Source organism: Panthera leo, chromosome B1 (genome assembly GCF_018350215.1).
Source record: "Panthera leo isolate Ple1 chromosome B1, P.leo_Ple1_pat1.1, whole genome shotgun sequence".
Lineage (NCBI taxonomy): Eukaryota > Metazoa > Chordata > Mammalia > Carnivora > Felidae > Panthera > Panthera leo.
The window spans coordinates 86390182-86414716 of record NC_056682.1 but is presented as its reverse complement, the minus strand read 5'-3'; the positions used below and the strand labels follow the sequence as shown (position 1 = coordinate 86414716).

Here is a 24535-nt window from a genome sequence, read left to right as displayed (position 1 = left end):
AATCTGATCCAGCATCAGGTTGGATTTAATCATCTTACTTGCTTCGGTCTTCTTCCTAGGAGGTGTGATAAGATCAAAGACTGGGCAACTGAGGGAGATAAGATAAAACAGGAGGTCTCACCGCCTGCTTCAGTTTAATGTCTAACTGCCCTTCACGTAGTACCACCCAGCTTACTACAATCCATTGCTTTGGGTCCCTGGGCACAAGGCACAACTAATAGCAAAGTATTATTTTTACATATGGTATCTTTGGCTTTTGTTCCTTGGGAATGTTGTAGGGGCAAGTTTGGGAATGCGAGCTGCGATCTGGGGAGGAGTCAGGGGTTGCCGGTTTCCTCAGCTCAAAGCTGTCCTAAGGTCTCCACAATCTACCGCAACATCTCACAAAATTCCCATTATCTTCTTTAAACCATGAGCCGAAGCTTCCCATCCTTCAGGTATTTCCCCTGGTCATTTCATTTATAGCCAATACCCTTAACCTTTATGTAATCAACTAGACCCTCTTGTGTGAGGTTGATAATTCTTCTGGATTCATAGGTACACGTGGAGTCGTGCTGAATACAAAGCTCCTAACCATTTTATACCCCTCCTCCCCTCTCCTCTAATGCTTTGAAAATGGCAAATGGCTAATCACATTTTAAAATAACTCAAAGTGTAAAAGTTGGCTTAGTAATTTCGACATACAATAGACATGTCATAAGAAAAATGTTACTGCCTTTCCGCCCTAAATGACAAAGAAAGACACTGACAGATGATTGTATATTTTGTTTAATACTTGCATTGTTTCTATAGCGCAATTATAGCAATCTTTAAATTTACTTTTCATTACAAATATTTGTCAAGTTTTGTTTCAGAAACATTTTTCCTACTCTCTTGCACATGCACCCAGACACACTACAAAAAAACTCATTCATAACACAGTAAGGGCAAACATTATTCATGTAAACATCTTTCATTAATTTCCCATAATTTAAAAAAATCATAGAATCATAGATCTTGAATAAGGCTCATAGATTTAGTTCAAATTCCACAAAAGACCAATCTTTTGTTAACTGTGACGGGGTTAACTTTTGGTTGCAATGAATGCTGAAAGCATACCCCTAGGTTCCAATCCTTAAACATACCTCACAACCTAATAAATGCATTTCAGGATAAAAGGAGAACGTAGAAAACGCAAGAGGAAACCTTTTGAAAGAGGGAGCTCAGACCATGAACCTGATTTCTTCTATAGTAAGCAGACATCACACACCCCCGTGGTTTCCCAATGCAAGGATCGAAGTTAATTATAGGAACCCAAAATATAACCAAGTCACTATGTTAAGATACATTGGCGTGTGTGTACATATTGCTAGTATACACAGTGAAAATTTGTCATGTTTATCATTTCTTTATATCCAGGACCGAAGCAGAGGGAAAACAAACAAACAAACAAACAACCCACTCAAGTTGAATGCCGTTACAAAGGAGTTGTTCTAGTAACGTAAGAGTCAGGAGAGTTGGGAGGTATGTCCCAGAGATGTGATTGGTCTTGATATTAAAACGACTTCTAACAACAGTGTGTAAAGTCACAGACAGAGGAAGCAAGGATTTGCATTATCCGAGGACGTCTCTCTCTGGTTGAAAGTTTGGTGCTTGCGTGCATAGTCTCCCAGAGCTGAGACAGGAAATGGACTGTGCTGAGAAATGGGCCCCTTGCCAGCGGCTCCCTCCTCCTTCCTCCCAGTGAGGCGGAGGCCAGGAGGCAGGGACTGCTGGCAAAACCGTGAAGTTCCACCCTGGGGTCTGAACCCCAACTCCACTGAGGGCAGCCTCCCTGACATGTGTGACTAGGCAGTAAGGGTGGCGGTTGATGGTGGCCAGAAAACCCAGTTCTAAGGTTCCCACGGCCACATCTGGCTTCTGATTCTGCTGCCCTGCAAAGAAATTGTGCTCCGGATAACTGCACCAGTGTCTCTAATGCCTCTAATTCACTCGCGGGCCCTCAAAGGCCTGGAGTGATGTCACTTAAAGGTGGACACACCTCCATGAGCACCTAACTTACACCAGGAAGCGGCAGAGGCACTGGGGAAGCCTACAAGCTCTCTCCACGTCAGATGCAACAACGCAGGGCAGTTGCCATGAGTCAGAGTTATTTGTAGGCTTTTGAGTTTTAAAAATCAAAATTGACCTGCATTGTATCTCAATAGACTCAGGTAATTCTCACCAAAAATTTTGTAATTTGTTTAAATAGCACTGGAATAATTCAACTTCATTTAAATATATTCATTCTACCGTGAAAATATTTCATACAAACATCTATTTACATACAAACACATTAAAATTTGTGAAAAGGGTTTCCACCCCTGTGGTTGTATGGCTTGAAATAGTTTCATTGCTTTGAATATGTCTGCACACATTTGGCAAAATAAAACTATTAAAATTTAGTAGTTTTAAAATAAAAAAAGTGACAACAAGGCTCCAAATTCCTGAAGGGAAAGATCAAAGAAAACACAATCTATCAAGGTACCTCAAGTAGATGTAAATTTAATATATTTTGTGAACCTTTGATCTGTGGCAAATAAACATTACAACTATCAGTCTTGCAACATAGTTTTGCTTGTTTTTCTAAAAAAAAAAAAAAGATGTCTGGATTCTAAATCACTACTCTTAAGACAGAAACTTGAGGCAACTGTTTCAAAACAAGGCAAAACAGAAAACTATACTTTCTTGGAAGATCTTAAATGCACTTTGTAGTGAGTGATTTAAAATTTTATATATTAAAGGAAAGTTTCTATAAAGTGCCACATACTGTCTCACTGAGAAGGCAACCCTTGAATTCACTGTTTACAGTTACTGCCATTTTAATAGTTACAATTAAATGTTGTAAATGGTTACACTTTTGCTTCCACGTTGGCCTTTCCAGGTTGTTGGTGATAAGGAAATAGTTTTTCAAGTGTGAAGAACCCGCAGAAGGCAAATACATTTAACTACAGCCCCGGACAGGTTCAAAGAGGTCTTGAAAAACGAACTTCCTTCTTTGTTTCTCAGGTAGACCAGGGATGAAGCAGGTTAAAATAAGAATAGGTACTATGAAACTCAAGCCCTCCCTGCCTGTTGCCTCTTAATGTCATCGTTCCTTTGTGTCAGAAACTCAGTCCTTACCGTTGTCTTGTTAGTCCGTTCAAATGTCCATGTGGGACATACTCCTACAGATTAGTTCCTATTCCTAACTCTAACACAAGATAATATTTTGTCATAGAAAAGCTGCTAAGGAAAGATCTAGTCATGCAGGAGTTGGACCGAGACGGCTCTGAGTGAATCTCCTCCAGACGCACCCTCACGGGTGCCAGCGTGTTTTGGGAGAGCACAAAGTTATTTCTTTATTCCCCACCGCATGGAATCTTCCACAATTCTGCTGTGGTCATGATGCGACCAAAACTACCAGATTTGGCTGCTTCCTGACATGTTTCCTTCCACCGTGGATGTAAAGATTCAGTAGACAAATACATCCCGAGGCTTTCCCTGTCACACTTCGGCTCGAATAAGGAACAAACACGTTCCTTTCTCACCCGTTAATTCCTTATGGTACCTCAAACCACCACGACTTCTTTACCTACCTACAGAACACAGTGAACCTCAACCCCCCTCTGATTCCAGTCCATGACAAAGCCTTCCATTTGGGAGTAGGGTTTGGGGGGGGGGGGGTTGTGGGAGAGCAGGAGCGACAAAGCCAGGCAGAGACAGAGTAAATGGCCAGAGGTACGCACGGAGGGCCTCACAAGAAAGGAGAGACGCTCAGAACAGGGAGGTAGAGCACGGAAAAGAGCGAGAGATCAGCTGGACGTGGACAGCAAAGATTCCTACAGACAAGACAGGAAGTGGAAAGACATGGGACTGGAGAACAGGAGGAAGAGCCAGAAGGCACACGAAGAGAGGAGGGAGAAAGAGCGAGAGAGAGCAAGAGAGAGAGAGAGAGACAGAGAGAGGCTTGGGTGTACTTACTGTTTCCCCCGATTTGTCTGAAGGTCACAGACACACTGCTGGGTTTTAAACTGAGGGTTGTCATTACATATCTAATTTGAAAAATGGGTTAGCTGGTACTCCTTACAACTCTTCAATGCCTTATATCAAAGGAAAGAAAGGAAGAAAAAAAGATTCCATTTGAGTGGGGTAGTTCCAATAACCCATCAGGTCAGAGATTACACCCCCCACTGCAGCCTCAGCAAGAATGACATTGTCCCCGGGAATGACGTCATTCGAGGCACAGCTGTGTTGGAAGTGTGACCGGCTCCATCCTGACCTCGCTCGCTGACCTGGCTCTACAGCTCAACTGGCCGAGGGCCAAGTAGAGCCATCTTTCTCCTGAAGACAGTCACTGACTTTGGGACGCATTTGAATTAAAGCACCTGTCAGAATACAAGTCCCGGGACTGTCCCTCTGTCGCTGTCTACAGAATGGTCTCTTTCTACAGAGAAGAAGCTATCCTATCCTGCTGCGTTTTCATCTAAAAACCCTATTGGTTCCTTTCGCGGGAGATCTTTCTGGCAGCCCTGACCACTTCTCACATGTGAACACTCAGCTCATCCTCCCTGAAACCACCGTCACCTGGATGCACGCCTTGCGCTGGCCACGTGCCCTGGCACTGCTGGGGGAGGGGGGGGAGCTCCAGGATGCTGGGCCCTGCAAAGGAGGGAGGGGCCCCTTCTGTCACTGAGGGCTGAATCCTGTGTCCAGGGGCCGCCTGAACTGAAAGTTGTGAACAGCGCTGGATGGAGCACTTTTGCTAACTTCTTCCTAAGAACAACGTGCACCTGACAAGAAGGAGCAAATTCTGTCCTGTTTATTTACTCCTCTCGCTGCTACCAAGCAATCCGTGCTCAGCCAGAGCTCCCCCACTGGCTTGGAAGGCTTTCGATCTCGAGACGAAACCGGCTCAGGTGACAGGTGCCACCACCAGCGGCTGCATTTCAGAACCACCGCTGCTCTCCAGAACTTTCCAGCTGCCTTGTGGAGGCATCTGAACAAGACATGGCTAGGGCACGTGGTGAGGGTGCTGGCAAAAGCCCAGAACTCTCAGAATTCATTCAGAGCGATCCCAGATACGTTACATACCTAACTAGCTAAACTAAAAAAACAGGGGTTTTCTCCTTATTTCTGCACTTGTGGTTATACATGGCTCGCAAAATCGCTGAAATGCTATTGATATCATTGCTTTTAAACTATACAGGTATTACTCTTAATTCACAATGCTTTGAAGCAGGTAAGTGCTTTGAAGTTACAATAATGAAGAGTTTTAGTATTAAGGTTTAGATTTGTACCTAGTGATCAGTATGTCTCTCTTAACAGTAGCAATTAAAAAAAAAATCAACTTTTGAATTCTGTGTTAGAATTCTAGTTTGTTATTTGACTTTTGAATTCAATGCACTGTGCCACAAGCCAGACTGCTCTATGTTATGTACATTTAAAGTGTACCCGAGGAGAAGAAATTACTAGTACTATTAAAGATATTGCAAAATTGCCACAGTTACTGCTTAGAAGTACTAATTTCCCTCTCTCCTTTCTTAAAGTATATATTACAACTCTTCCATAACTTAACGCAAACAACGTAAACTCATCTCTTCTCACATCTTAAAGCAAAGGTATCTTTGTTTACATGCGAGAATAATAATTCTATAATAATACCCTGGCCCTATGAGCCAGTTCTTTATATTAGGACATAATAATGAAACAATGATATAGAAAGAGCCAGAGAGACCTACGCACTGGCACGGACACGAAATCCATTTGGAAGTTTTCTCTTATAAAAGATATAGCTAAGATAGAGAATGAGACTGAGGGGTGAAATGACTCAAAAAGTGGGGTTCTGTTCGCTAGGAAAAAAAAAAACAAAGCCATTCTATTGCAAGATACAGATCAAAGGTTAAAAGGCAAATTATACTACATTTAGAGAATAAAAATGTAGTAATTCTCTATCCTCCATACGGCACATACACCAAGTGTGAAAACACACCTGGTGTTGGCCGTAGGAAAAAACATCATGGAAAAACCACTGGCTAAAAATGACTGAAAAGCCCCCTTTCCCTTTTTCAGTCTAATCATTTGGCATCTCTGAGTGTGGTACAGATTTAGACTTGAACCACCCAAGAACATCATGCTGTGTCAAGTGTTCGACAATACCTCTCAGTAGGACGTTGTTGCAAGGCTAGCTAATTTTAAATCTGGTATGAGTAATACAGTCAAGCCTAGTTAGTATGCGAGAAAGTCGTTGCTAACGCAGCGTGAGAGGATGTGATGTCACAGCATGAGCAGTCCCTGGTTGTCCCGTTGTCGGAAAACGTAGTGCATAGATCCAAGTTTCTATTCCAGGTCTCTGAAGCCCAGGGCTGAGCCTTTCACTTCTGCTGGGTGGCCTGGAAGGCCTTTAGCTCCACCTGGTACCACTCAGGGGCTTCAGGCCCACTCTTCCCCGGGGGACTGTGGTCATAGCCGTAGGCCACGGTGAGTTCCTCATCAGCCTCCACGGCTCGGAGTGTGCGAATGCATTTGATGGGCCCAAAGCGGGGGTGGACAAACCTAGACACCAAGATGCACACAGTCATTCCTGGGCCAGACCAGGAGGTTAGAAGCAAAGCCTGGGTGCGGGTGGGGGTGGGGGTAGGAATCCCCCACGAGCTCTTCCCCGGGCACCACTGGTAGGTCCTCAAGTGTGGCCCACGTATCGGCCAGCATCAGCTTCTCACCTGCGAGCAGCTAGACGTGGAGAATCTCAGCCCCACCCAGACCTGATCTGGAATCTGCATTTTAACAACAATTCCAGGTGATTCATGTGCACGCTCAAGTTTAAAAATCTCTGTTCTATCTTTTTGAGCATATATGGCACTCTGTATTTATAAACCAACAATCATGGTCAACCACAAAAATCTGTCCTTAATGAGAAACTGGATCCAGAGCAGCCGGTCGGCATTTTGGCTCATGTGGCCCGTAGCAGGCGATGAGCCGGCTGTACCTTGTGGGCAAGGCTTTACCAGGATGCTTTGGGAGCTGTAAGGAAGAGCCCTCCGGACTTTTAAAAGCAAAAAACTCTGTATTCCACCTATACAGACAGAGGAAGTGTTGTTTTCTAGCATAAAAGTAGATGAAGATTTCTTTCCAAGAGGGAAGCCTAGACCTCTCTCCCAACCTGCCTTTTAAATATTTCCCTGTGAAGCATCTTGTGAAGGGAGCAGCTGTGGGTGTCTCAGAACCTGAGGCAGGGCTAACGCTATGGTTACGTTCCTCTACCAAAGGCTCCCAACCCGGTTCACTCCCATAACACCTTCGGGAGAATAGGAGATAAGTAAGTAACAGACTTAGCTCACCTAACGGCTTCCGAAACCCCAAATGGATATATACATATATGTAAGGCATGGCCAAAAAGAAATTTGCTTTATTTCTATATGTATTGGTCAAATAAATCTCATTCATTTATAGTCACATTTTGAGCAAAGGACATTGAGACACCAAAGGAGAAGTTTCCAGACCCTAAGTTAGATTGACACATGCACCATGATAGGAAGTACTTGGCTAGTTCCCTCTATTGGTGGTGAGGAAAGGAGTGTGTCTGTGGTTTAGGGACATCTTTTACGTGGTGGACAAAGGAACAACCTCACCCTCACTCCCAGGGGTCTCTATGTTCACCCCACGTGGGTGTCATCTTTCCTGGAAAGCACTCTTGACTCAGGGTCAGAAGACTCTGGTATGAGTCCTGGTTCGACACGTTATTACTGCCCCCTCTCAGAGAGCTTACTTCCGTATCTCTGAATCTCACTTTCCTTACCTGCAAATTCATGGTAATACTAGTAATCCTAATCCTATAAGAGTTGTCATCGTGACAAAATAGGATCACATATATAAAACATCTCACACAATACTTGGCACAGAGGACTCAGCTAACTACATGTGCATTGTGTGAGCATGTGCACGCGCACAGAATTCTCACACTGTGCCCCATCACAGACATCCATCCCTGCCCCGGGAACTCAGGAATTCCTTATGAAAATCACAACTCTTTGTCTCTAAATTAAAACATTTCATGAAAAAAATAAGACCCCTGGGGTGCCTGGGTGGCTCAGTCGGTTAAGCGTCCGACTTTGGCTCAGGTCATGATCTCGGGGTTTGTGAGTTCAAGCCCCACGTCAGGCTCTGTGCTGAGAGCTCAGAGCCTGGAGCTTGCTTCAGATTCTGTGTCTCCCTCTCTCTCTGACCCTCCCCCGTTCATGCTCTGTCTCTCTCTGTCTCAAAAATAAATAAAGGTTAAAAAATTAAAAAAAATAATAATACCCCTGAAATGGAGCTCAAGCTAATCTTCTTGTGCACTGAGAAAGTCTGGGAGAAGCCTAAGACTTCTGTTACAACCCTCTTCTATTTTCATTTTCCTACTTGTTACTGTTATTTTCAAAGAGTAGAAAATGGACACCCTGAAAAAAACTCAATTTCAGGTGCTGATTCTCCAAGGCAAGCACTAAGGCACAACAATTAAGGACACTTAGCCACTTGGACTAAGAGGTCCGAGTTTCCTGTCCATGAGTGAGGGGACAGTAACGGAAGTTGCCCCACAGAGGTACTGGGGAGGACTAAATGAGGTAATTCAGGAGAAGCTGTTTGCACAGCACCAGCCTAAAGTGCTCAGAAAACACCAGCAGCACGATTACTGGTCAAAGCAAACCTCTGCACCGAGTGGTTTGGCCCCTTGGTGACATGTTACCTATATTTACAACCAGGAAAGTAGTCCATTTGGCATTTTGTATCAGACTACAGCTTATGGGGATATTGTTTTGTTTATGTCAAAGTGTGCATAATAATACCAACGATTTTACAGACAAATGAATGCCGTGAATTGGTATCTGAATTTTTTTTTAAGTGTTTAGTTTTGAGAGACAAAGAGAGAGAGAGAGAGAGAGAGAGAGAGTGAGGGAGGGAGGGACAGAGAGAGAAACACAGAATCTGAAGCAGACTCCAGGCTCTGACCTGTCAGCACACAGCCCAACGCGGGGCTTGAACTCACGAAGGGTGAGATCGTGACCTGAACTGAAGTCAGAAGCTTAACCAACTGAGCCACCCAGGTGCCCCATGTCTCTGAATTTTATATTATGATATATTATTATTCAGGTAGTCTTCCCATTATCCCAAACAACTAATATTTCACATTGGACTCAAAGAAAATAACCCTGAAGAGTACAGGGACTTGATTCTGCACAAATGGTTCCCTCCCTTGTCTCCTGTGCTCTCTTCCTTTTGGGGAGAAAAATCATGTCCTTGCAATGAAATCACAGAACTAATTTGTTTTGAAAGAGCAGTCTTAGTAGCATTTATTATCGCTAGTTACCACTGCTTTAAACGATTGTTGGTAAGCTGTGTGCAGCTTGGAACGATGCTTTGGCCTAACTCACACTGGCCACGAAAGCCTTGGAGTTAATAACAGTGTCAGTTTCATTTTACATGACACATGTCCTTTGCCATTTCTACCTGCCCTTTAAACAGCAGTTGTAGCTTCAGTACTTGTTTCTGGGTGCCAAGGGGAGCAAGTCCCTGCCAGAACAATTTTCGAGCCATCTCAGGGATGCAAGGAGGGACATTCAAATCCTGGCAATTTTCCCACAGATTAAATGCACAGGATCTAATCCTGCTTCTGTTAACAAGCAATACACTGAGGGACCGCAGGCTCTAACTGAGCAGAAAAGGTTGCACGCAGCTGCCTGGCCCCCAGGAGGATCTGGCATTCTCCAACTGAGCTAAGGAGATCAATGATGATGGTACAAGGAATCCCAACTATACCCTTCAAGGAATAGTCAGAGACGCTTCACTTTGGGAGGAGGACATTCAAGGGGTATAGGAAAACTTCTAAAATATTTGTAGGGCTGCTACGGGGAAGAGAGACTGGCATGGTGCATGAGAAAGGGAAATGATTAGGGCCAAGGGCTGGCTGTTCCAGGAAACCCACTCAGTATGCACGGAAACAACATTCTAATCATCAGAGCCCAAAAGCTAGTTTCATAAAATCTTCAGTTTGTCCAGATAGCTGCCCTCAAGGGCGGCTCCCCGTCGATGGAGGTTTACAAGAAAAGGTTCTACGAGCAGGTGGAAGTGGAGGCTCAAACTCTGAGAGGTAGGATTATTTGGCTTTTTAAAATAAGAGCTTTGTTGAGATGCAATTTATATACCTCATAATTCACCCATTTGAGGTATACAGTTCAGTGGGTTTCAGTCGTGCAACCATCACCACTGTCTAATTTTAGTACCTTGCACCACCCTCAAAAGAGACCCCATGCTCATGCGCCGTTAACCTCATTTCCCTCCACTCCCCCCGGCCCTGGGCAACCACTGATCTATATTCTGTCACCATGAATTCTGCTGTGGTGGACAATTCATACCAATGGAATCATACACTATGGGCCTTATGTGACTAGCTTCTTGCACTTAGCATGATGTTTTCAAGGCTCATCCACATTGTAGCATGTGACAGTATTTCTTTCCTCTGTATTGTCAAATAATGCGGACTCTGATTTCAGGGGTCTTTTCCAACACCGAGACCTTGTGCCCTAAGCTCTAGCGTTTTATTTTCCTCCTTCCTTTCACACCTAAAAGAGTTCACTAATCTCCACTGTGCAGAACAATTTTAATTTTTCTAGTATTTCAAGTATAACACCACCCTTACTTTTCCAGAATGAGACAACGTAAGGACAAAAAAGCATCAACAAAACAGCGCACACAAAGTACAGTATTTCTGTAACATTTCTACCCTTCCAAGCACTTTTCCATTTCTTGGCCTACTAAGGCCAGAGGAGGAGCTAGTTAGATTCTGAGTTTCAGGTCATAACTGGGAGGGTCCTGGGAGGGTACTTGGAGGGAGCGGCCTTCTGTGGGGCAGGATGACACCTGTTACATGCCCTCCTCAGTCTCAGGGCCCTGGCGGATAGGACCTAGATCTGCCCTGGAAGCTCGGTGTCATACTCACATGTCGTAGATGCAGTTTGGAGTGAAGGAGTGATTTGCCTTGTGTCCCAAGGAGGCACAGTACTTGGATACATGGTTGTAGGGCTCAGGCACATCAATGACCGTTTCTTCATCGAGGGAGAGGGTATTCCCATTAAGGGCCCAGTCTCTGCTGTCAACCTGTAGAAAACAAGAAAGCAAACATTAGAGATAGCCATTCTCCCTAAATCTCAAAGAACATCAGCAATATTAACTCATTTATCCTTATGTTTCATGGTTTGAGTGTTATATACGTGAAAAGAACCTAAGGCATCTGTCTGCAAACTGATGGTGCGAAAGCCATTTATGGGCAGCACCAGGCAGCTCAACTTACAATGTATTAATTTTTCTTTATCTTCTATGAAAAAAAGGATTTGAAGTCCCTTAAAAGACACACAAAAATATAACCAGATGTCCCTAGGTTGTTTATTTCTTCACTGCAGGCTAAGACTTGTTACTTCAAAAGCCTTCCAGCACCAAACTCAAATTTTTACACATCTAATTGTTTTTTTTTTAAGTTTATTTATTTTTGAAAGAGAGAGAGACAGACAGAGTGTGAGTGGGGGTGTGGGGCAGAGAGAGAGGGAGAGACAGAATCTGAAGCAGGCTCCAGGCTCTGAGCTGGCAGCACAGAGCCTGATGTGGGGCTCGAACTCACAGACTGAGAGATCATGACCTGAGCCGAAGTCGGATACTCAACGGACTGAGATACCCAGGAGCCCCATTACACATCCAATTGTTTTTTAAAGGGCCCAAACAAAGCAGAGTTTTAGCCATTCAGGGCCTGCTTTCCTGGGGACACCTGACCCCACATCTGCCATCAGTAGATTAGATAATTCCAGCACCATAAAGCCCCCAGACGGCCTCTGTCCTTTGGAGGTCTCTGGCCCAGAGACCCCTCACCGTACCCCAGGTCACCTAGACACATAAGCCCCCTCTCTGCCCCTCTCTTTCCTGGGAGTTCCCTGCCTTCCTCCTGCTCTGTTTGTGGCCTTCGTGCACAAGCTTCTGGACCTTTTCATGCTGGGAGCACATCCCGTCTCTTGCCGCCCTGTCTAAGCACTGCCCAGTGTCAAGAAAACCTGTGTGCTACTGCCTCCTGTGGTCTTATCTGTTTCTCTGATCAACCTCCAAATCCCTTGGACCCCTACTGTGAAGGAGATGAGGCAAAAGAAAAACAAAAGTAAGAACATCGAGTGGAACCAGAACTTGAGAATGCAAAACTGTGTTTCAGGAGAGTCCTTCACCTTTGTTACAAGCGGGTGACCAATGTGACCAGCAGAGTTCCCAGCTACCAGTGTGCTTTCTTACCTACATTAGGGCTCATTCACTAATAGGCTTCCCTTCTCCAAGCCACTTGCCCACCCCAAGCCACAGCCCAGGATCTGGTGATGCCAGCCGAACAGTTTTTTGAGAGTAAATAGGATCACTTTTTTTTTTAAGTTTATTTATTTATTTTTGAGGTGGGGGGGAGGGGCAGAGAGAGGGAGAGAGAGAAAGAACCCCAAGCAGACTCTGCACTGTCAGCATGGAGCCCAGTGCAGATCTTGATCTCATGAACCATAAGATTGTGACTGGAGCCGAAATCAAAGAGTCGGATGCTTCCCCGACTGAGCCACACAGGTGCCCCTACGATCACATTTTTATATAGAACTATTGACTCTCAGAGGTGTACTTTCTCTCCTGCCCCTAAATTACAACTGGGCTATTATTTGTACCTGATATTTATTCAACAACTGTTTACTGAGTGCCTACCATATGCCAGGTACTGTCCTAGGTGCAGGGAATATAGCAGTGATGAACGTGAAAAAAAATCTTCACGGGTCTTAATATTCCAGCCCTGTCATGTGATACTGAGATACCATCTACCTTAGGTTGCTGTCAGTTGTGTATTTTTCTTATCTCCCCAATAGAATCTAAATTTCAGGAAGGAGGGTGCCTATCCATTTATACAGTACAGCACAGTGAGTTTCGCCTGGAGCCAGATTCTGCTGTTTGAAATTCTGCTTGAACTCTGACGGTTACTGTATTTGTGACCTTGGGCAAATGGCTTACCCTCTCTGAGCTTCAGTTTTGTTTTCTGTTATCTAAGGTTAGAATAAATAAGTAGCGTGTCACTATCCTGAGCCACCTTTCATATGCTGAATTTCCTGGATCGTCAGACACAGAAGTCTGGCTATGACCAGGGGATACCGCGTGCCCGGCCACGGCTCAGTTTGAGTGCAAAGCCATCCTTGTCGGTACGACGGCTTTGAAAGTGCAAACACTTCTGATGGCTCAGAGCCCGGAGCCTGTTTCAGATTCTGTGTCTCCCTCTCTCTGACCCTCCCCCATTCATGCTCTGTCTCTCTCTGTCTCAAAAATAAATAAGCGTTAAAAAAAAAAATTAAAAAAAAAAATGGGGCGCCTGGGTGGCTCAGTCGGTTGAGCGTCCGACTTCAGCTCAGGTCACGATCTCGCGGTCCGTGAGTTCGAGCCCCGCGTTGGGCTCTGGGCTGATGGCTCAGAGCCTGGAGCCTGTTTCAGATTCTGTGTCTCCCTCTCTCTGACCCTCCCCCATTCATGCTCTGTCTCTCTCGGTCTCAAAAATAAACATTAAAAAAAAAAATTAAAAAAAGAAAGTGCAAACACTTGATGATTTCATGGCATTTCCCCCATAGCAGTCCACGGCAGGAAGTAAAAAAGTGAAGACACGAATGAGCAATAGAACCAGCAAGCCCAAGTCCTACACGCTTAATGCAAGTGAGACCAGATGGAGATGACAAGCCAGGCTAAAGCATCGACTTTCTGCCCTTAGGCAGACATGTAAGGAAGTTCATTGTGAAGCGAAGAAACAGAAGCAAAAACACACATGAATTCTGGAAAATATATCAAAGTTGTATTTTAAAGGCAAGAGATGATTATTCTTTAACTTTTTGTTTTCGTTTTTTTTGTTTGTTTTTGTTTTCTTTTTGGGGTTTTTTTGGGGTTTTTTTTGGCAGTAGAACACTTCCTGGCTGGATGCAGGCTACTGTGTGACTTTTGCACAAACAGGAGGGGGCCTGCCTATACAGTGCCCTGTGCAAGATCATAATAATTACTAACAGAGTCCAGTTGGATCTCAATTTTTCAGATGCTGGGTGTAGCACAGTGCAAAGCAATTGCTGTCTCATTCACGGCAATATCCCACTTTTTATAAAATAGCTGTGAAACTTAAAAGAGACCCCAGAGAGATCCCCTGTCCCTCCCGCCATGTGAGTCTGCGATGACAAGAGGGCCATTCATGAACCAGGAAGTGGACCGACCAGACACCAAATCTGTCAATACCTTGACCTTGGACTTCCAGCCTCCAGAACTGTGAGAAATAAATTTTTGTTGTTTATAGGCCATGCTGTGAATGGTATTTTTGCTACAGCAGTCCAAAGATTGCTATGAGACAGTATATCCCACCAGTTTTACCAAAAAAGACTGTTCTTTCATATTTCTAGGGAATACTAAAGGGGCTAACAGGAAAATTAAGAGTGTTTGAAACAAAGCCCTTTAGCCAATCAAGTTGATTCTCCGCTTCTACCCCACTCACCTCTTGGTGTGTAATTCGAACTCCATTATAAAAAGACATAACAGTATTAGGTCCCACTGCTATCTTTGAAAACAGTCCTTCTCCAGCACTGGAAATGAGAGATTCAGCAACATAAACCCTAAATAGGAAAAACAGTCAAATGATGGTTCTTTCAGTTTGATATGTTACTTTTTATATCAACCATCAACATAGTATGGCTACTGAACCCAAAACATCAGTTCATAGTAATCCAGTGAGGAAAGAAGGAAGGAAGGAAGGAAGGAAGGAAGGAAGGAAGGAAGGAAGGAAAGAAGGAAGGAAGGAAGGAAGGAAGAAAGGAAAGTTAAGCCCTAACATTTGGCATTAGAAATTGAGGAACTGCTACTTACGTACCTTTTAAGAATGATGTCTAGGGGGTGCCTTGGTGGTTCAGTCAGTTAAGCATCTGACTCTTGGTTTCAGCTTATGTCATGATCTCACAGTTTGAGGGCTCAAGTCCCACATCGGGCTCTGTGCTGACAGTGTGGAGCCTGCTTGGGATTCTGTCTCTTTGCCCCTCCCCTGCTCACGCACTCTCTCTCTCTCAAAATAAATAAATAAAACTTAAAAAAAAAAAGAGTGTTGTTTAAAATACACTCTCAAATATGGGGAATATTATATACAGTTGATCCATGGGTGTAAACTATGCAGGCCCATTTATATGTGGAATTTTTTTTTAATGTTTTTATTTATTTTTGAGACAGAGAGAGACAGAGCACGAACAGGGGAGGGGCAGAGTGAGAGGGAGACACAAAATCCGAAGCAGGCTCCAGGCTCTGAGCTGTCAGCACAGGGCCTGATGCAGGGCTAGAACTCATGAACCGTGAGATCATGACCTGAGCCAAAGTCAGATGCTTAACTGATTGAACCACCCAGGTGCCCCTATATGTGGGATTTTTACAGTACAGTACCACAAATGTCTTTTCTCTTCCTCATGACTTTTTCTTTTCTTTTCTTTTTTTAAGGTTTTATTTTTAAGTAATTTCTCCACCCAACATGGGGTTCAAACTCACAACCTTGAGATCAAGAGTTGCACGCTCTACCAACTGAGCCAGCCAGGAGTGCCCCTTTATGACTTTCTTTTTTTTTTTTTTTTTTTTTAAATTTTTTTTTCAACGTTTTTTATTTATTTTGGGGACAGAGAGAGACAGAGCATGAACGGGGGAGGGGCAGAGAGAGAGGGAGACACAGAATCGGAAACAGGCTCCAGGCTCCAAGCCATCAGCCCAGAGCCTGACGCGGGGCTCGAACTCACGGACCGCGAGATCGTGACCTGGCTGAAGTCGGACGCTTAACCGAGTGCGCCACCCAGGCGCCCCATGACTTTCTTAATAACATTTTCTTTCTTTCTTTTTTTTTTTTTTAATGTATTTATTTTTGGGAGAGAGAGAGAGAGAGAGAGACAGAGTATGAGCACGGGAGGGGCAGAGAGAGGAAACACAGAATCTGAAGCAGGCTCCAGGCTCTGAGCTGTCAGCACAGAGCCTGATGCGGGGCTCGAACCATGAGCTGAGATCATGACCTGAGCTGAAGTTGGTCACGTAACTGACTGAGCCACCCAGGCACCCTCTTCATAACATTTTGTTTTCTCTAGCTTACTAGAGAAATACTAAGTAAGTAATAGTAAGTAAATAGTAAGAAATACTAATATTTATTAAGAATACAGTATATAATACGTATAACATACAAAATATGTGTTAATCAACTGTTTATGTTATTGGTAAGGCTTCCTATCAACAGTAGGCTATTAGTAGTGAAGTTTTTGGGGAATCAAAAATTATATGTGGATTTTCAGCTGTGTGCAGTGGGGGAGAGGGGAGGTGCCCCAACCCCTGTGTTGTTCAAGGCTTCACTGTATTCATAAAGCAACTCAACATTTGATAAGAGGTTTTTTTTTAAAAAGAAATTATGTTTTTAGTTAATGAGTGTTTTCACTGTCTTCCTGGACAAGTAAACATTTCCAAAGTAATTCAAGCTATGCCCATTTGTCAGGGCTAAATAGGAAGAAAGGCTGTTTTAATTAAGCCCCAAGATGAATCTTTCACTTGAAACACTGACAGTTAGTAAAACATATTCAATATGCACTTCCCAACAAAAGGGTTTATAACATGTCCACTAACTATGGCCCAAGGGTCAAATCTGGCAGCTGCCCACTCTTGGAAATACAGTTTTATGGAACGTGGCCACGCCTATTTGCTGTCTCTTGTTGCTTTAGCGTTACAAAGGCAGAACTGAGTAGTTGCAGTAGGGACCCAGAAAGCTTAAATATTTACAATATGGCTCTTTACAGGAAAAGTTTGCCAATCCCTGGTTTACAGGAAAACAGCACTCACTCATCATTATTGAACTGGACTGAATAAGAGAGTGCATGCCCCATGAACAACTAACTATTCCAGCTCTTTGGGTGCTGTGATCTAATGACTCTGGTGGAAATGCTCATCTTTAATTTTTGTTCCATGGGTCTTACGCTTATTTTATGCACTAGAGGACTAAATTATTGCTTCCAACTTTACTCCTTCTCTGTGGTAGAATTATACATCCTGCTACTTTGCCATGTGACCTTGCGGTGCCTCCTTCACGGTGGGTAGACCATGTACCCCTGCCGGGACCATGCTGGGCTTGGCCGTATGCTCTACTTTGCTACTGGAACATGGGCAAGAGGACTGCATGCCAGGGCCCAGGTGTTAAGAGGATGGCAAATTTCTGTCAGTTTTCTGCAATTTCCATTCATCTCCACCGGAAGAAGATGCCTCAGGAGGACACTGCTCCTTCAGCCTGCATCTTGGAATACAGACATGTGAAACCGACCTGAACCCAACTTGAAATCTGAAGTCCAGCCTCATCCAGCTGAGCCAAGTTGAGCCTGGTCAAAAGTGGCTGAACCTCAGCTAACTTACAGAATCATGAGTGTAACATAACATTTCTGCATTCATAAACCACTGTTAGGTTTTGAGGGTATCATTATACAGCATCATCACAACGAAAGTAACAAAAAAGATGGATACATATGATTATCGCGCTTTTGTGTTTCCGGTAGGCAAGAGACAAGAGACCAAACCCTTCCCTTTGTAAATGGACCACAGCTTTGTATCAAGAAAGAGGCCTTTCATTCATTGTGACATTGTGGTGGGAGCCCTGTCAGTTAAACCAAGGAAGTGGCCCATTTTTCAGATGGGACCAGAACAAAAAGTGAATGGGAGTCATGCTTTGTAAGCCAGGCTAACAAAAGAGTGAGGCAAAGAGAAGGCCAACTGCAGATGGCACTCTTACTCAGGAGCAGGCCAGCTGCTAGGAGACAAGCATCTCGGGGAGAGTACCAGAGAAAGTCATACCAAGAACTGAGCACTGGAGTTTAGAGAAGATGAAATGGAATGGGACTTGACACTTGGGGAATGAGCTTATAGAATCGGAAGCTTGTCATTTATAAGCTGGAATGTCTTTGTGCTTCTTATATTGTCTTTCTTTCATGCCTGTTCTCCCTTAGTGAATAAAGAAATTGTCTTGTGTTCCAGATCCCCTCAGCTATGCTAAGTAAAGGAGGCATTCTGGTTCCTGCCTTGGCTAGACAGAGCTTTAAAGAAGGTGAAATGCTCTAGAGGCCGGCATGTGGCTTTCATTGCACCAGGGCCCTCAAAAAGGGGACAACTGGGTAGGGCATAGCTGGCTGCCTAGCCCGACAGCTGTCTATATGTAGAAGTTGCATTCTGGGACTGACACATGGCTGTTCTGTGCTTTATGGGTGGAGAAACTCTCTCACAGGGACAGAGTCTATATGAGCATAAAAACACTCTTCATCACAATATATGAACTTTTTTTCAGAGAGCCACAAAGAAGGATTAGTTCCCACCACTAGGGCTATTTAACCTCCTATAAACAGGGCTATTAAAACCACAAGGAAAAAAAATTACCTCTCTGATTCATATGGATCTGGAAGAAGAGCATTGGTAGAAATGCAAGATGAAGTCGATTTATCAAAGTGGTACACCGAACCTGAAAAGCAAACGAAAATCTCAATCCAGGGATTACAGAGTTAGGGAAGAACTTTTACAGTGTCTCTCTGTATTCATGGGACAGAATGAGTTAAATAATGAAAAGTGTTATTCAAGTTATAGCACCTGGTGGAGAGGATGTGGAGAAACGGGAACCCTCTTGCACTGTTGGTGGGAATGCAAACCGGTGCAGCTGCTCTGGAAAACAGTGTGGAGGTTCCTCAAAAAATTAAAAATAAACCTACCCTATGACCCAGCAATAGCACTGCTAGGAATTTACCCAAGGGATACAGGAGTGCTGATGCATAGGGGCACTTGTACCCCAATGTTTATAGCAGCACTCTCAACAATAGCCAAATTATGGAAAGAGCCTAAATGTCCACCAACTGACAAACAGATAAAGATGTGGTTTATATATACAATGGAATACTACTTGGCAATGAGAAAGAATGAAATCTGGCCATTTGTAGCAACGTGGATGGAACTGGAGGGTATTATGCTAAGTGAGATAAGTCAGGCAGAGAAAGACAGATACCCTATGTTTTCACTCATATGTGGATCCTGAGAAACTTAACAGAAGACCATGCGGGAGGGGAAGGGGGAAAAAAGTTACAGAAAAGGGGGCAAACCGTAAGAGACTCTTAAATACTGAGAACAAACTGAGGGTTGATGGGGGATGGGGGAGAGGGGAAAGTGGGTGATGGGCACGGAGGAAGGCACTGGATGTTGTATGAAAACCAATTTGAAGATAAATTATATACATACATATATATACACACACACACACACACACACACACATGTGTATATATATATATACACTCACACACATATATGTATACTTACATATACGTATATGTGTGTGTGTGTGTGTGTGTGTGTGTGTGTGTGTGTGTATGTATATATAAAAGTCATAGTACCTGGAATAAATTCTTCAATATAAGTAAAAAGATTTTTTTAAATTTATTTATTTTGAGAGAGCGAGAGAGCGAGCAAGCACGGGAGGGGCACAGAGAGAGAGAGAGAGACAGAATCCCAAGCAGGCTCCATACCGTCACCACAGAGCCCGACAGGGGGCTCAAACCCCCAAACTGTGAGATCATGACCTGAGCTGAAGTTGAATACTTAACCAACTGAGTCACCCAGGCACCTCCAAATTCTCCAATATAAATGAATGGTTTTTAGATTTGCTTTTGAGTTGCATTTTTAGGTCTTAATGAACAGCCATCGTATGTATTTCTTAAAATCCCATTTTTGCTTTTGAATTGTCTTTATTCAAATGGTTTAAAAAATGCTTGTGCAATTAAAATTTTTAATCAAGAAAATGCTTTGTCATGAAATTCTGAGATCTTCTGGGCAGATCAGGTTGAGTGATGGTTTCAAAATTTTCTCGTGGTTTTCTTCCTAGTAGACACAGTCTGTAGACTCCAACCACCCAGCCCTGGCAATTGTCTCCTTCACTAAAAATAAACATTCAGCCTCACCAGAATTAAGAACAGAACTGCTTTTGATAAAGCAAAAACACAGTCATCTTATTTCTATTAAGGTTGTTCAGAAGCAAGTCAGTAATTTATTCCAGAAACTAAGGTACACAACTGTCCTAGATTTAACACTGGCTCTCCGCAAAGGACCAGCCTCAGAGAGCCTTCCCAGAGCACACTGAAGACATCCGAGGCTCTACTGCACAGTAAGTAAAGAAGCACATTTCAGAACCGATGGGCTTAGTCCTGTAAAGTAAATTCTTTTAGGCACTAAGACATCACAAATAGTCCCATTAAGCAATTCCTCGGTGGTTACCAGTGGTTACCAGGTCCTCTTTCAGTTTTGTTTTGTTTTGTACAATCACAAAATCCAAAATCAATGTCTCAAACTAAAAGTTAAAAAGCAATCAGGATCAGTCAAGGTCTAGCTAGGAAACAGACCATTTGAGTATTTCAAAGAGAGAATTTCACTCAGGGAATTGGTTATACAGAGCACGGAAGAACTAAGAAGCCAAACGGGCAGGTAAGGAGCCCAGAAACTGGCAAGAGCTGGAAGCCATACAGCCCTAAGCCAGAGGGACAAAGGCGGAGAGGGTGTGCCTGGGGTTCTAGAGTTGGACTGATGCGGGACCTTCCTGTTGGGAGATGGAATCAGGAGACAGGCCACTGCTGGAGACACTGCTGGACACAGAGAGATCTTCTCCCTGATTCCTTTCCTCTCCATGCCCTTGGCTAGTGCCTCCCGATGGCCAAACCCAGAGAGAAGCCAATGCACATGACCCTAGGAAACGTGGCCTGCCAGCGGCAGAAGCCCCCTGCAATGAAAGCAGGACATGTGGACAAGAATTGCATCTGGGAGCAAACTGGTAATGGACCAACGCACAATCCATTAAAGGAAGTTAGTTTAAAAAAGAAACAACCCACACAATTCAACCAAACTTTTCTGTGACATACATGTTGTATTGCACAGAAAATCTATGAACCTCCACCTTCCTTCTTTAGACTAAACCTTTCATCCCAAACGTACAGAGTGCCAACTACATGTAAAGCACTGTGTTAGGGACCGTGCAGGTGCAAAGAGGAGAAACACCTCCAGCTGCTCTTCAAGGAGCCGATGCTGTCTTTTCCAGCTTAATGTCCCTTCCTGTTTTTCCTAGATCTGCTGCAGGCAAACGGAGCACAATCTTTAGTTTTACTCCTCTCCTCTATAGTTTATACTATGCCCTTTGACCAGAATTCATTCATTCACTTGACAGTCACTAATTCTACGAGGTGAGCCAAGCCTTAAAGACAGAATGGGAATTAACAGAGAAAGGAGTTCCTTTGTCAAGAGATGAAGAGACAAGGCAAGAAGAAAATCCCGCCTGAGGCATAACGAAGAAATCAGCGCATGGTAAGTGGAGAACTAGAAGCAATTTATGGGGAGCGCCTGGGTGGCTCAGTCAGTTGAGTGGCTAACTATTGATTTCAGCTCAGGTCATGATCCCCGGGTCGTGGAATTGAGCCCCGCTCTGGGCACCGGGCTTGCTTAAGATTCTCTCTCTCTCCCTCTGCCCCTCTCTGACATGTGCTCTAAGTAAATAAAAATAGAAGCAGTTTGTGGTTGCAAAAGCATAAAGAGAAAGGGTGTGGTGGGAGAGGTCGGCGGGGGGCAGGTTGGGAGTACTTTGTGTGAGGTGTTTGCATTACGTTTTCCTCCTCCCCATGGTGGACCAGATGGCAGCAGGGCCCTGTCAGACCTCATCTGTAGGTTAGTCTGCAGCTCACTGACAGTAACGAGAGGGGCTGGGGGAGTGCGGTGGGGAGAGGTGCAGAACACTGAAGACCGTGTCCTGTCAGTCACCCAAAGCAGCCATGCTTCTTGACCTTTGTGAAACCCAAATTGCTCAATGTATCCTTAAATTAACAGGCCTGCCAGAATCTCACCAGTTATGCCCCTCCTCCCGACCTTTACTGTGGCCTTATAATGAAAAGGGTGTTCATCATTTACAACCAGGAGTTCTAAAAAAAAAAAATACCCTTTGAGAACTATTACCCTCACTTCCCAAAATCTGTTTCTTACTTATACTAAGAAGAAGGTAATAATAACAATAACTTTCATTATGGTGTTTTTACAGTCGCTGCCAGCACCTGTCTTTTATAATGAAGAAACAATTTCCGAAGGGATAAAGAACTTGCCCGAGACCACACTGTGGCAAATGCTGAAGCTGAAACTTAAATGAGGTGACTCCAAAGTTCAAGGCTCTTGCCACTAAAACACGCTGCCGCTTGTGAAGTTTTAAAATTGGCATCACCATTTGGGGATCCTCCCCTGGCCCAGGTCCCTTCATTTCTAAAGACTGTGGCACTGTCTCCTTTCAGAACACATGTGAAGAGCACAGATATGAGAATTTGAAGTGCAAAGATTACTGTTTCACTTAAAATGAAAACAACTTCATTTGGGGATGATTGAAAATTTACAGAAAAGTTGCAGTACAGAGATTCCCCGATATCCCTCATGGTTTCTCCCAATGTTAACTTCTTCTGCTTCTTCTTTTTTAATGTTTATGTATTTATTTTGAGAGAGAGAGAGAGAGGCAAAGAGAGGGGAGAAAAACAGAATTCCAAGCAGGCTCCACTCCATCAGAGCAGAGCCTGACTTGGGCTCGAACTCACGAACCGTGAGATCATGACCTGAGCCAAAATCAAGAGTCAGTCACTGAATCCACTGAGCCACCCAGGCGCCCATCTCATAATGTTAACTTTTTATGTTGCATGGTATGATTGTCAAAATGAAGAAACCAACATAGCTACATTACTATTAACTAAACTTCAGACTTTATTCAGATTTCACCAGTTTTTCCACTAATGCCCTCTTTCTCTTCCAGGATCCAACCCAGAATCCCACATCACATTTAAGCTGCCTCAATTTTTTAACTTAAAAAAAATAAAAACTGAGACATTTAAAACAACTCAAGTTATAAATGCTAGATTTCCCATTTTTGGACATTCTCCTCTGGAGATTCTCCTTCAAATCACAAATAGCTAAATATTATTTAGGAATATGAGTGCCTAGATTTATTATCTTTTTTACTTTTTTATTCTTAGAACCTAATTTAGATTGGAAATACATGCATATATTGTTTTCAAGGAATCAGACCAATATAAACAGCTTCTTTTTTTCTTTGTCTTTTTCCCCCAGACTTTCTACAATAAATAATTTTATACGCAGAAAAAAATATTTAGTATGCTATATTATACTTCTATATGGAAATGGGGGGCGCGTGGGTGGCTCAGTCAGTTAAACACCCGACTCTTGATTCTGGCTCAGGTCATGATCTCACAGTTGAGAGATGGAACCCTGCCTAGGGCTCTGCAATGGGTGTGGAGCCTGCTTAGGATTCTCTGTCTCTCTCTCTGTCTCTCTCTCTCTCTCTGCCCCTCCCCTGCTCAAGCTCTCTCTCTCAAAAAAAAAAAAAAAATAAGCAAACAAATAAACAAAAAAAAATGAAAATAAAAATAAAATAAAATAAAATAAAAAGAAATAGGATTTTTTTCTAATATGATTCCACTGGGCTCACTCATGTGTCCAGTATGTGTCCTGTGAAGATGCCACTATGCATTTATCCTTTCTAATCAGAGCTCGGGCTGAATCAGCTTTACAATCTGTACAACCTGGAGATCTACCTAATTTGATTCTTTAATATCATTGAACTGTATTTCAGTTTTTTCTGAGATATACTAATCTTTTGAAATTCATGGAATTACTGCCGTCATTTCTTCAATTCTTCCCTGTATTATTATATAGCTATATTCTTGTCATGTGACTTTTAGCATCTGCTACTGAAATGCATGGTGTATATTTCCCCGTCTCATTGATATTTGGCTTGACTATGTGATTTAATTTGACCAATGAAAAGTGGGTGAAATTACGTCAATTCCAAGCCAAGCTTTCAGAGGCAGCATAGGTGTCTGCTCATGCTCTGACTTCTTGTGACTCACTTGAGAAAATCTTGACCCAGGCCACCAACATCCCTTCAGATGGCCCCAGAATTAAGACCAGTAAGACACAATACAATAAGAAGCCTCAAGTCCAGCCATGCCCAGCCCAGCCCACCCCAGACCAGCTGGAGTACAGCTTGTCACCTGTATTTGAGATGTTAAGGTGTTTGTTATGCAGCAAAGCTGACTAATGCATGATTAAAGTGGACTAGACAAGGAAATTAACTTCTCTCAATTATGCCCTAACAACCTGCTTTGGAATTAGAGCACACTTCTGAAGCAGATCCAACTTACTTCCAGGCATCAGTTCAAAGTGAGGCCTTCCTTCTTCAGTGGACATAAGGGTAGCCAGCTTTCCCTCTATCATCTCTCCATCGATGAATTTTCCATAAAGTGCGGTCCTCTCGTCAGGGTACACATACGCTATCTTCTCGCCTGTCATCTCCCCGTCTTCATTTACTTCTCCCACAAGGCTGCCTCCATCCTGATGGGAGAAGCCAAAAGCCAGAAAATATTATA

General features: G+C 43.5%; 1 protein-coding gene across 2 annotated transcripts in view; it reads right to left on the bottom strand.

Annotated features, from left to right (window-relative positions):
• Positions 1-752: 752 nt before the first annotated feature.
• Positions 753-24535, bottom strand: part of SETD7 (SET domain containing 7, histone lysine methyltransferase) — a 50284-nt gene continuing 26501 nt past the window's right edge. Inside the window, exons 4-8 of one of the 2 annotated variants that reach the window (XM_042935446.1) lie at positions 24311-24500; positions 18475-18556; positions 14549-14666; positions 10973-11130; positions 753-6552 (exon numbers count right to left, since the gene is read on the bottom strand). In XM_042935446.1, coding sequence (XP_042791380.1) covers positions 6372-6552; positions 10973-11130; positions 14549-14666; positions 18475-18556; positions 24311-24500 — 729 coding nt within the window. In that variant the 3' untranslated portion in view covers positions 753-6371. Of the gene's footprint in view, positions 6553-10972; positions 11131-14548; positions 14667-18474; positions 18557-24310; positions 24515-24535 lie in introns of those variants that run through there. The other variant, XM_042935447.1, reaches the window with a different exon arrangement.